Source organism: Scomber scombrus, chromosome 16, assembly GCF_963691925.1.
Source record: "Scomber scombrus chromosome 16, fScoSco1.1, whole genome shotgun sequence".
In the NCBI taxonomy this organism is placed as follows: domain Eukaryota; kingdom Metazoa; phylum Chordata; class Actinopteri; order Scombriformes; family Scombridae; genus Scomber; species Scomber scombrus.
Window position 1 is genome coordinate 9578919 of NC_084985.1, and position 13599 is coordinate 9592517.

At 43.6% G+C, this 13599-nt stretch overlaps 1 protein-coding gene across 1 annotated transcript; it reads left to right on the forward strand.

Annotated features, from left to right (window-relative positions):
• The first annotated feature begins 848 nt into the window (after window positions 1-848).
• Window positions 849-1444, forward strand: LOC133995886 (1-phosphatidylinositol phosphodiesterase-like). The gene is made up of 3 exons (XM_062435399.1): window positions 849-1047; window positions 1177-1364; window positions 1418-1444. The coding sequence occupies exons 1-3, from the start codon at window positions 849-851 to the stop codon at window positions 1442-1444; spliced, it is 414 nt and encodes a 137-aa protein (XP_062291383.1).
• The last annotated feature ends 12155 nt before the right edge of the window (window positions 1445-13599 follow it).

Sequence of the window (13599 nt, forward strand, 5' to 3'; positions counted from 1 at the left end):
TGCGATATTTTGATGTGCATGCTGGGTTTAAGTTACCCACCGATAAAGATGTTATTATCCGTGACGGTAACTGGAAGCCTTGGAAAAGAATTACAATTGATGATGTCCTCAAAACAATTGTCAAATTCCTAAACGACAATAAAAGTGAGACTGTTCTTTTAAAACTGACACTAAGTGGGTTTTACATGTCTACAGCTGAACAACATGTAAAGGAATTAATTCAGAGTTACAAAAGTAAAATGTGGACTGAGTTGTCTGTACCAAATATGAAACAGGTGAGGGGCAAGATTGTTTTTCTTCAGAGTGACACCTTCCGTGCAGGACCAAAAACTCTTGAATCTACTTTTTTTGAAGGTGGCTCACTGAATAATATTGAAGACAAAGTAAAGAATAAGAAGTCACACTTCTGTAATAATCACATTGTGCTGACTGACAGTGCAGCTTCAACTATGGAGAGTCCTAAAACTTTGGCTCAAACAATTAACAAGAAGTTTAATAACTTTTTGGCACAATATAAGAGAGATCAAGTGAACAAGGGCTGCTTAGGTGTGCTGAGCTTGAATTTCCCTAGTACTGAAATTGTAAAAAACATCATTCAGCTGAATCCGTGCAGCTGTGGTCCTGAATCACCGACATCCGGACCAGAATCACCAACATCTGAAACAGAATCACCGACATCAGAATCAGAATCATCAACATCTGAAACAGAATCACTGACTCCTGAACCAGTTTCACCAACATCTGAAACAGAATCACCTCAGTCTGAACCACATTCACCAGAACTAGGTGCAGGGTCAGGTTTTAATGATCTCTCAGCCGTAGATGTAAGATTTCATAACCTAGACTGGATGAAGTCTATACCTGATGACACCCCTATCTCAGCTATCTCCATCCCTGGAACACACAAGAGCCTATCATTATATGGAGGAGTATTAATTCAATGTCAAGTTTGGACTTTGGATCAGCAACTTAAAGTGGGACTGCGATATTTTGATGTGCATGCTGGGTTTAAGTTACCCACCGATAAAGATGTTATTATCCGTGACGGTAACTGGAAGCCTTGGAAAAGAATTACAATTGATGATGTCCTCAAAACAATTGTCAAATTCCTAAACGACAATAAAAGTGAGACTGTTCTTTTAAAACTGACACTAAGTGGGTTTTACATGTCTACAGCTGAACAACATGTAAAGGAATTAATTCAGAGTTACAAAAGTAAAATGTGGACTGAGTTGTCTGTACCAAATATGAAACAGGTGAGGGGCAAGATTGTTTTTCTTCAGAGTGACACCTTCCGTGCAGGACCAAAAACTCTTGGATCTTCTTTTTTTGAAGGTGGCTCACTGAATAATATTGAAGACAAAGTAAAGAATAAGAAGTCACACTTCTGTAATAATCACATTGTGCTGACTGACAGTGCAGCTTCAACTATGGAGAGTCCTAAATCTTTGGCTCAAACAATTAACAAGAAGTTTAATAACTTTTTGGCACAATATAAGAGAGATCAAGTGAACAAGGGCTGCTTAGGTGTGCTGAGCTTGAATTTCCCTAGTACTGAAATTGTAAAAAACATCATTCAGCTGAATCCGTGCAGCTGTGGTCCTGAATCACCGACATCCGGACCAGAATCACCAACATCTGAATCAGAATCATCAAGATATGGACCAGAATCACCAACATCTGAAACAGAATCACCAAAATCCGGAGCAGAATCACCAACATCTGACTCAGAATCACTGACATCTGAATCAAAATCACCAACATCTGACACAGAATTACCAACATCTGGACCAGAATCACCAACAACTCAGTCACAGTCACCAACATCTGAGTCAGAATCACCCACTCCTGAACCGGAATTGCCAACTTCTGAAACAGAACCACCGACATCCGGACCAGAATCACCAACATCTGAAACAGAACCACCGACATCCGAACCAGAATCACCTACATCTGGACCAGAATCACCGACATCTGGACAAGAATCACCGACATCTGGACCAGAATCACCAACATCTGAAACAGAATCACCGACATCCGGACCAGAATCACCAACATCGGGAACCGAATCACCCACATCTGAATCAGAATCACCAACATCTGACTCAGAATCACCAACAACTGAGTCAGAATCACCCACTCCTGAACCGGAATTACCAACATCTGAAACAGAATCTCCAACATCCGGATCAGAATCACCAACATCTGAAACAGAATCACCGACATCCGAACCAGAATCACCCACATCTGAATCAGAATCACTGACATCTGAATCAGAATCACCAACATCCGGACCAGAATCACCTACATCTGAAACAGAATCACCGACATCCGAACCAGAATCACCAACATCTGAATCAGAATCACTGACATCCGGACCAGAATCAGCAACTTCTGAAACTGAACCACCAACATCCGGGCCGGAATCATCAACATCTGACACAGAATCACAGACTTCTGGACCAGATTCAGCAACATCTGAAACAGAATCACCGACATCCGGACCAGAATCACCAACATCTGAGTCAGAATCACCAACATCCGGACCAGAATCACCAACATCTGAAACAGAATCACCAACATCCGGACCAGAATCACCAACATCTGAAACAGAATCACTGACATCCGGACCAGAATCACCAACATCAGAGTCAGAATCTCCAACATCCGGATCAGAATCACCAACATCTGAGTCAGAATCACTGACTCCTGAACCGGAAATACCAACATCTGAAAAAGAACCACCGACATCCGGACCAGAATCACCAACAACTGAGTCAGAATCACCCACTCCTGAACCGGAAATACCAACATCTGAAACAGAACCACCAACATCCGGACCAGAATCACCTACATCTGAAACAGAATCAGCGACATCCGGACCAAAATCAGCAACTTCTGAAACTGAACCACCAACATCCGGGCCGGAATCCTCAACATCTGACACAGAATCACAGACTTCTGAACCAGAATCACCAATATCTGAAACAGAATCACTGACATCCGGATCAGAATCACTAACATCAGAGTCAGAATCTCCAACATCCGGATCAGAATCACCAACATCCGGATCAGAATCACCAACATCTGAGTCAGAATCACTGACTCCTGAACCGGAAATACCAACATCTGAAACAGAACCACCGACATCCGGACCAGAATTACCAACATCTGAAACAGAATCACTGACATCCGGACCAGAATCACCAACATCAGAGTCAGAATCTCCAACATCCGGATCAGAATCACCAACATCTGAGTCAGAATCACTGACTCCTGAACCGGAAAAACCAACATCTGAAACAGAACCACCAACATCCGGACCAGAATCACCAACATCGGGAACCGAATCACCCACATCTGAATCAGAATCACCAACATCTGACTCAGAATCACCAACAACTGAGTCAGAATCACCCAGTCCTGAACCGGAATTACCAACATCTGAGACAGAATCTCCAACATCCGGACCAGAATCACCAATATCAGAGTCAGAATCTCCAACATCCGGATCAGAATCACCAACATCCGGATCAGAATCACCAACATCTGAGTCAGAATCACTGACTCCTGAACCGGAAATACCAACATCTGAAACAGAACCACCAACATCCGGACCAGAATTACCAACATCTGAAACAGAATCACCAACATCCGGACCAGAATCACCAACATCAGAGTCAGAATCTCCAACATCCGGATCAGAATCACCAACATCTGAGTCAGAATCATCTACATCTGAAACAGTATCACAGACATCCGGACCAGAATCACCAACATCAGAGTCAGAATCTCCAACATCCGGATCAGAATCACCAACATCTGAGTCAGAATCACTGACTCCTGAACCGGAAATACCAACATCTGAAACAGATCCACCAACATCCGGACCAGAATCACCTACATCTAAAAAAGATTCACCGACATCTGAATCAGAATCACCAACATCCGGACCAGAATCACCAACATCTGAAACAGAATCACCGACATCCGGACCAGAATCACCAATATCTGAAACAGAATCACTGACATCCGGACCAGAATCAGCAACTTCTGAAACTGAACAACCAAAATCCAGACCAGAATCACCAACATCTGAATCAGAATCACTGACATCGGAATCAGAATCACCAACATCTGACACAGAACCACCAACATCTGGACCAGAATCACCAACAACTCAGTCACAGTCACCAACATCTGAGTCAGAATCACCCACTCCTGAACCGGAATTGCCAACATCTGAAACAGAACCACCGACATCCGGACCAGAATCACCAACATCTGAAACAGAACCACCGACATCCGAACCAGAATCACAAACATCTGGACCAGAATCACCGACATCTGGACCAGAATCACCAACATCTGAAACAGAATCACCAACATCTGACTCAGAATCACCAACAACTGAGTCAGAATCACCCACTCCTGAACCGGAATTGCCAACATCTGAAACAGAATCACCGACATCTGGACCAGAATCACCAACATCTGAAACAGAATCTCCAACATCCGGATCAGAATCACCAACATCTGAGTCAGAATCACTGACTCCTGAATCGGAAATACCAACATCTGAAACAGAACCACCAACATCCAGACCAGAATCACCTACATCTGAAACAGAATCACCGACATCCGGACCAGAATCACCAACATCTGAATCAGAATCACTGACATCTGAATCAGAATCACCAACATCCGGACCAGAATCAACAACATCTGAAACAGAATCACTGACATCCGGACCAGAATCACCAATATCTGAAACAAAATCACTGACATCCGGACCAGAATCAGCAACTTCTGAAACTGAACCACCAACATCCGGGCCGGAATCATCAACATCTGACACAGAATCACAGACTTCTGGACCAGATTCAGCAACATCTGAATCAGAATCACTGACATCTGAATCAGAATCACCAACATCCGGACCAGAATCACCAACCTCTGAAACAGAATCACCGACATCCGGACCAGAATCACCTACATCTGAAACAGAATCACTGACATCCGGACCAGAATCAGCAACTTCTGAAACTGAACCACCAACATCCGGGCCGGAATCCTCAACATCTGACACAGAATCACAGACTTCTGAACCAGAATCACCAATATCTGAAACAGAATCACTGACATCCGGACCAGAATCACCAACATCAGAGTCAGAATCTCCAACATCCGGATCAGAATCACCAACATCCGGATCACAATCACCAACATCTGAGTCAGAATCACTGACTCCTGAACCGGAAATACCAACATCTGAAACAGAACCACCGACATCCGGACCAGAATTACCAACATCTGAAACAGAATCACCGACATCCGGACCAGAATCACCAACATCAGAGTCAGAATCTCCAACATCCGGATCAGAATCACCAACATCTGAGTCAGAATCACTGACTCCTGAACCGGAAATACCAACATCTGAAACAGAACCACCAACATCCGGACCAGAATCACCAACATCGGGAACCGAATCACCCACATCTGAATCAGAATCACCAACATTTGACTCAGAATCACCAATAACTGAGTCAGAATCACCCACTCCTGAACCGGAATTACCAACATCTGAAAAAGAATCTCCAACATCCGGACCAGAATCACCAATATCAGAGTCAGAATCTCCAACATCCGGATCAGAATCACCAACATCCGGATCAGAATCACCAACATCTGAGTCAGAATCACTGACTCCTGAACCGGAAATACCAACATCTGAAACAGAACCACCAACATCTGAATCAGAATCACTGACATCTGAATCAGAATCACCAACATCCGGACCAGAATCAACAACATCTGAAACAGAATCACTGACATCCGGACCAGAATCCCCAATATCTGAAACAGAATCACTGACATCCGGAACAGAATCAGCAACTTCTGAAACTGAACCACCAACATCCGGGCCGGAATCATTAACATCTGACACAGAATCACAGACTTCTGGACCAGATTCAGCAACATCTGAAACAGAATCACCGACATCCGGACCAGAATCACCAACATCAGAGTCAGAATCTCCAACATCCGGATCAGAATCACCAACATCTGAGTCAGAATCACTGACTCCTGAACCGGAAATACCAACATCTGAAACAGAACCACCGACATCCGGACCAGAATCACCAACATCTGAAACAGAATCACAGACATCCGGACCAGAATCACCAACATCAGAGTCAGAATCTCCAACATCCGGATCAGAATCACCAACATCTGAGACAGAATCACTGACTCCTGAACCGGAAATACCAACATCTGAAACAAAACCACCAACATCCGGACCAGAATCACCTACATCTGAAACAGAATCACTGACATCCGGACCAGAATCAGCAACTTCTGAAACTGAACCACCAACATCCGAGCCGGAATCATCAACATCTGACACAGAATCACCGACTTCTGGACCAGATTCAGCAACATCTGAAACAGAATCACCGACATCCGGACCAGAATCACCAACATCTGAGTCAGAATCACCAACATCCGGACCAGAATCACCAACATCTGAAACAGAATCACCGACATCCAGACCAGAATCACCGACATCAGAGTCAGAATCTCCAACATCCGGATCAGAATCACCAACATCTGAGTCAGAATCACTGAATCCTGAACCGGAAATACCAACATCTGAAACAGAACCCCCGACATCTGGACCAGAATCACCAACAACTGAGTCAGAATCACCCACTCCTGAACCGGAATTACCAACATCTGAAACAGAATCTCCAACATCCGGATCAGAATCACCAACATCTGAGTCAGAATCACTGACTCCTGAACCGGAAATACCAACATCTGAAACAGAATCACCGACATCCGGACCAGAATCACCAACATCTGAGTCAGAATCACCAACATCCGGACCAGAATCACCAACATCTGAAACAGAATCACCGACATCCGGACCAGAATCACCAACATCAGAGTCAGAATCTCCAACATCCGGATCAGAATCACAAACATCTGAATCAGAATCACTGACTCCTGAACCGGAAATACCAACATCTGAAACAGAACCACCGACATCCGGACCAGAATCACCAACATCTGAAACAGAATCACAGACATCCGGACCACAATCACCAACATCTGAGTCAGAATCTCCAACATCCGGATCAGAATCACCAACATCTGAGTCAGAATCACTGACTCCTGAACCGGAAATACCAACATCTGAAAAAAACCCACCAACATCCGGACCAGAATCACCTACATCTGAAACAGAATCACTGACATCCGGACCAGAATCATCAACATCTGACACAGAATCACTGACTTCTGGACCAGATTCAGCAACATCTGAAACAGAATCACCGACATCCGGACCAGAATCACCAACATCTGAGTCAGAATCACCAACATCCGGACCAGAATCACCAACATCTGAAACAGAATCACCGACATCCAGACCAGAATCACCGACATCAGAGTCAGAATCTCCAACATCCGGATCAGAATCACCAACAGCTGAGTCAGAATCACTGAATCCTGAACCGGAAATACCAACATCTGAAACAGAACCCCCGACATCTGGACCAGAATCACCAACAACTGAGTCAGAATCACCCACTCCTGAACCGGAATTACCAACATCTGAAACAGAATCTCCAACATCCGGATCAGAATCACCAACATCTGAGTCAGAATCACTGACTCCTGAACCGGAAATACCAACATCTGAAACAGAATCACCGACATCCGGACCAGAATCACCAACATCTGAGTCAGAATCACCAACATCCGGACCAGAATCACCAACATCTGAAACAGAATCACCGACATCCGGACCAGAATCACCAACATCAGAGTCAGAATCTCCAACATCCGGATCAGAATCACAAACATCTGAATCAGAATCACTGACTCCTGAACCGGAAATACCAACATCTGAAACAGAACCACCGACATCCGGACCAGAATCACCAACATCTGAAACAGAATCACAGACATCCGGACCACAATCACCAACATCTGAGTCAGAATCTCCAACATCCGGATCAGAATCACCAACATCTGAGTCAGAATCACTGACTCCTGAACCGGAAATACCAACATCTGAAAAAAACCCACCAACATCCGGACCAGAATCACCTACATCTGAAACAGAATCACTGACATCCGGACCAGAATCAGCAACTTCTGAAACTGAACCACCAACATCCGAGCCGGAATCATCAACATCTGACACAGAATCACCGACTTCTGGACCAGATTCAGCAACATCTGAAACAGAATCACCAACATCCGGACCAGAATCACCAACATCTGAGTCAGATTCACCAACATCCGGACCAGAATCACCAACATCTGAAACAGAATCACCGACATCCGGACCAGAATCACCAACATCTGTGTCAGAATCACTGACTCCTGAACCGGAAATACCAACATCTGAATCAGAACCACCAACATCCGTACCAGAATCACCTACATCTGAAACAGAATCACTGACATCCGGAACAGAATCAGCAACTTCTGAAACTGAACCACCAACATCCGAGCCGGAATCATCAACATCTGACACAGAATCACCGACTTCTGGACCAGATTCAGCAACATCTGAAACAGAATCACCGACATCTGAACCAGAATCACCAACATCTGAGGTAGAATCACCAACATCCGGACCAGAATCACCAACATCTGAAACAGAATCACCGACATCCGGACCAGAATCACCAACATCAGAGTCAGAATCTCCAACATCCGGATCAGAATCACCAACATCTGAGTCAGAATCACTGACTCCTGAATCGGAAATACCAACATCTGAAACAGAACCACCGACATCCGGACCAGAATCACCAACATCAGAAACAGAATCACAGACATCCGGACCAGAATCACCAACATCAGAGTCAGAATCTCCAACATCCGGATCAGAATCACCAACATCTGAGTCAGAATCACTGACTCCTGAACCGGAAATACCAACATCTGAAACAGAACCACCAACATCCGGACCAGAATCACCTACATCTGAAACAGAATCACTGACATCCGGACCAGAATCAGCAACTTCTGAAACTGAACCACCAACATCCGAGCCGGAATCATCAACATCTGACACAGAATCACAGACTTCTGGACAAGATTCAGCAACATCTGAAACAGAATCACCGACATCCGGACCAGAATCACCAACATCTGAGTCAGAATCACCAACATCCGGACCAGAATCACCAACATCTGACACAGAATCACCGACTTCTGGACCAGATTCAGCAACATCTGAAACAGAATCACCGACATCCGGACCAGAATCATCAACATCTGAGTCAGAATCACCAACATCCGGACCAGAATCACCAACATCTGAAACAGAATCACCGACATCCGGACCAGAATCACCAATATCAGAGTCAGAATCACCAACATCCGGATCAGAATCACCGACATCCGGACCAGAATCACCAACATCTGAGTCAGAATCACTGACTCCTGAACCGGAAATACCAACATCTGAAACAGAACCACCGACATCCGGACCAGAATCACCAACATCAGAGTCAGAATCTCCAACATCCGGATCAGAATCACCAACATCTGAGTCAGAATCACTGACTCCTGAACCGGAAATACCAACATCTGAAACAGAACCACCAACATCCGGACCAGAATCAACTACATCTGAAACAGAATCACCGACATCCGGACCAGAATCACCAATATCTGAAACAGAATCACTGACATCCGGACCAGAATCAGCAACTTCTGAAACTGAACCACCAACATCCGGGCCGGAATCATCAACATCTGACACAGAATCACAGACTTCTGGACCAGATTCACCAACATCTGAAACAGAATCACCAACATCCGGACCAGAGTCACCAACATCTGAGTCAGAATCACCAACATCCGGACCAGAATCACCAACATCTGAAACAGAATCACCAACATCTGAAACAGAATCACCGACATCCGGACCAGAATCACCAACATCAGAGTCAGAATCTCCAACATCCGTATCAGAATCACCAACATCTGAATCAGAATCACTGACTCCTGAACCGGAAATACCAACATCTGAAACAGAACCACCGACATCCGGACCAGAATCACCAACATCTGAAACAGAATCACAGACATCCGGACCAGAATCACCAACATCAGAGTCAGAATCTCCAACATCCGGATCAGAATCACCAACATCTGAGTCAGAATCACTGACTCCTGAACCGGAAATACCAACATCTGAAACAGAACCACCAACATCTGGACCAGAATCACCTACATCTGAAACAGAATCACCGACATCCAGACCAGAATCACCAACATCTGAATCAGAATCACCAACATCCGGACCAGAATCACCAACATCTGAAACAGAATCACCGACATCCGGACCAGAATCACCAATATCTGAAACAGAATCACTGACATCCGGACCAGAATCAGAAACTTCTGAAACTGAACCACCAACATCCGGGCCGGAATCATCAACATCTGACACAGAATCACAGACTTCTGTACCAGATTCACCAACATCTGAAACAGAATCACCAACATCCGGACCAGAGTCACCAACATCTGAGTCAGAATCACCAACATCCGGACCAGAATCACCAACATCTGAAACAGAATCACCGACATCCGGACCAGAATCACCAACATCAGAGTCAGAATCTCCAACATCCGGATCAGAATCACCAACATCTGAATCAGAATCACTGACTCCTGAACCGGAAATACCAACATCTGAAACAGAACCACCGACATCCGGACCAGAATCACCAACATCTGAAACAGAATCACAGACATCCGGACCAGAATCACCAACATCAGAGTCAGAATCTCCAACATCCGGATCAGAATCACCAACATCTGAGTCAGAATCACTGACTCCTGAACCGGAAATACCAACATCTGAAACAGAACCACCAACATCCGGACCAGAATCACCTACATCTGAAACAGAATCACCGACATCCGGACAAGAATCACCAACATCTGAATCAGAATCACTGACATCTGAATCAGAATCACCAACATCCGGACCAGAATCACCAACATCTGAAACAGAATCACCGACATCCGGACAAGAATCACCAACATCTGAAACAGAATCACCAACATCTCAAACTCAATCACCGACTTCTCAATCAGAATCACTGACATCTGAATCAGAATCACCTACATCCGGACCAGAATCAGCAACTTCTGAAACTCAACCACCAACATCTGGACCAGAATCATCAACATCTGACACAGAATCACAGACTTCTGGACCAGATTCACCAACATCTGAAACAGAATCACCGACATCCGGACCAGAATCACCAACATCTGGAACAGAATCACCGACATCCGGTCCAGAATCACCAACATCAGAGTCAGAATCTCCAACATCCGGATCAGAATCACCAACATCTGAGTCAGAATCAATTACTCCTGAACCGGAAATACCAACATCTGAAACAGAACCACCAACATCCGGACCAGAATCACCTACATCTGAAACAGAATCACCGACATCCGGACCAGAATCACCAATATCTGAAACAGAATCACTGACATCCGGACCAGAATCACCAACTTCTGAAACTGAACTACCAACATCCGGGCCGGAATCATCAACATCTGACACAGAATCACAGACTTCTGGACCAGATTCACCAACATCTGAAACAGAATCACCGACATCCGGACCAGAATCACCAACATCTGAAACTGAATCACTGACATCCGGACCAGAATCACCAACATCAGAGTCAGAATTTCCAACATCCGGATCAGAATCACCAACATCTGAGTCAGAATCACTGACTCCTGAACCGGAAATACCAACATCTGAAACAAAATCACCAACATCCGGACAAGAATCACCAACATCTGAAACTGAATCACTGACATCCGGATCCGAATCACTGACATCTCAAACAGAATCACCGACATCCAGACCAGAATCACTGACATCTCAAACAGAATCACCACTTCATCCTGGACCAGAAAGTCCCGAATCTGATATTGTAGCCAAAATAAAGAAACTTCTCTGTAATAATCTCAAAGTGCTGCCTGGTAGCACAGCGTCACTTATGGTCACTATTAAAACTTTGGCTCTGCGTATTAAAAACTCTGTGGGACAAGATAACCCTTTAAACCATGGTTGTTTTGGTGTCCTGAGTTTGAAGTTCTCGGTTGCTGGAATGATTAAGAATATCAATGAGTTTAAACAGTGCATCTGTGGATCTGGACCTGCAATTAAAACAGAATTACCACTTCATGAACTGGAATATGGGCCACATCCACCTTTTCTCCCTCAGATCCCTGGCAAAATAGAGCTTAAGCCAGGACTGACGTGGAGTGGGCGTCGATGTCACAGAGGTTAAATCCAGTGACCTTTTTTTCTTACAAAACTTCAAATGTCTTACGGTGAAGTTAAAATGTAGTCGCGTTTTTTTTGCCTGAAAACTTAAATAAATATATTCATATAAAATAGAAGATGCACTAAACAAAGAAGTGTGTCTCACTTGTCCATTGTAGTAGTACAATTCTATATTGATTTGTACTCATTTTGTTACATGACATGGATGATATTGAAGAAAAGGTTCACACAACATGGAAGTTGTTTAAAAAAAAAAAAAGTATAACTTTTGGGGGTTATTTATCCACCTTTCCAAGCTTGCATGTCATGGTTGATGTTGAGGTCATGGTCCATTGAGTCATCTAATTGTGTAGTTTCATATGATAGCATCTTCACTTATTTTAAATAATAAATAATCACATTTACTTATTGATTAATTAATTAATCCAATCAATAAGTTTGTTTTAACATATTTAAATGTGCTATTGAAAGGTGGTTTGATCACAGCAAATCATATGAATTCCACTAGAGGCAAAAGCTGAGATGGCACTCATAAACATTACCTTAAGCAGTTTAGCTGGATTTCTTTTCATCCTGACTGGATTTAGACAGTAGGCCTAACTCATTCTCCAGATATAGAAAGAGATAGAAAATACTTTATTGTCATGTCCTGCATGAAAATTGTCTTTGTCTCACTGGTTAGAATAGTATATAAAACACATAGAGTACATAAAATAAACACATTCATTCCATTACACATAGACATATGTCCGTGAGATGGACACACTACATTACATGTACCCCCTCCCTCCCACTACAATTCTAAAATATAATTGTAGTTTTAAGATTAGAATTGAGCCCAAACAAAGAAAACATCTTCAAAATATGTGGAAAAGGGGTGTCAACACATTTTTTGACATATTGAGTAGCTGCCTCCACTGACCTCGCTGACAGTGATATTACTAAAATGTTAATGACAGCCTTTAACAATCTCACATTATAATTTAATTCAGAAAATGTATGCACTGGACATGCAGTATTTGAAAATAACGACCGCCTTTCTCTCCATGACTGTCCCTGAAGCCATATTTTACTAACTAAACTGTCACGATATGATCTGTTCTCCACTTCTACAATGCCTACGCTTCTTTGTCTCTTATGCCTCTCTAGAAATGAAAGATTAGAGAGTAGAAACATGCAAATTAAAGTCAAATCATTATGCACACTGTTAGAGCAGTTCACTCCAAAGGAGACGATTGCCT

Excerpts from the sequence above, each read along its gene's own strand:
- LOC133995886 (XM_062435399.1), top strand. The coding sequence starts at position 849 with ATGAAGTCTATACCTGATGACACCCCTATCTCAGCTATCTCCATCCCT. Across the intron at positions 1,048-1,176 it reads AGATGTTATTATCCGTGACG|CTGAACAACATGTAAAGGAA; the intron begins GTAACTGGAAGC and ends ACATGTCTACAG. Across the intron at positions 1,365-1,417 it reads TGAATAATATTGAAGACAAA|TGCAGCTTCAACTATGGAGA; the intron begins GTAAAGAATAAG and ends GCTGACTGACAG.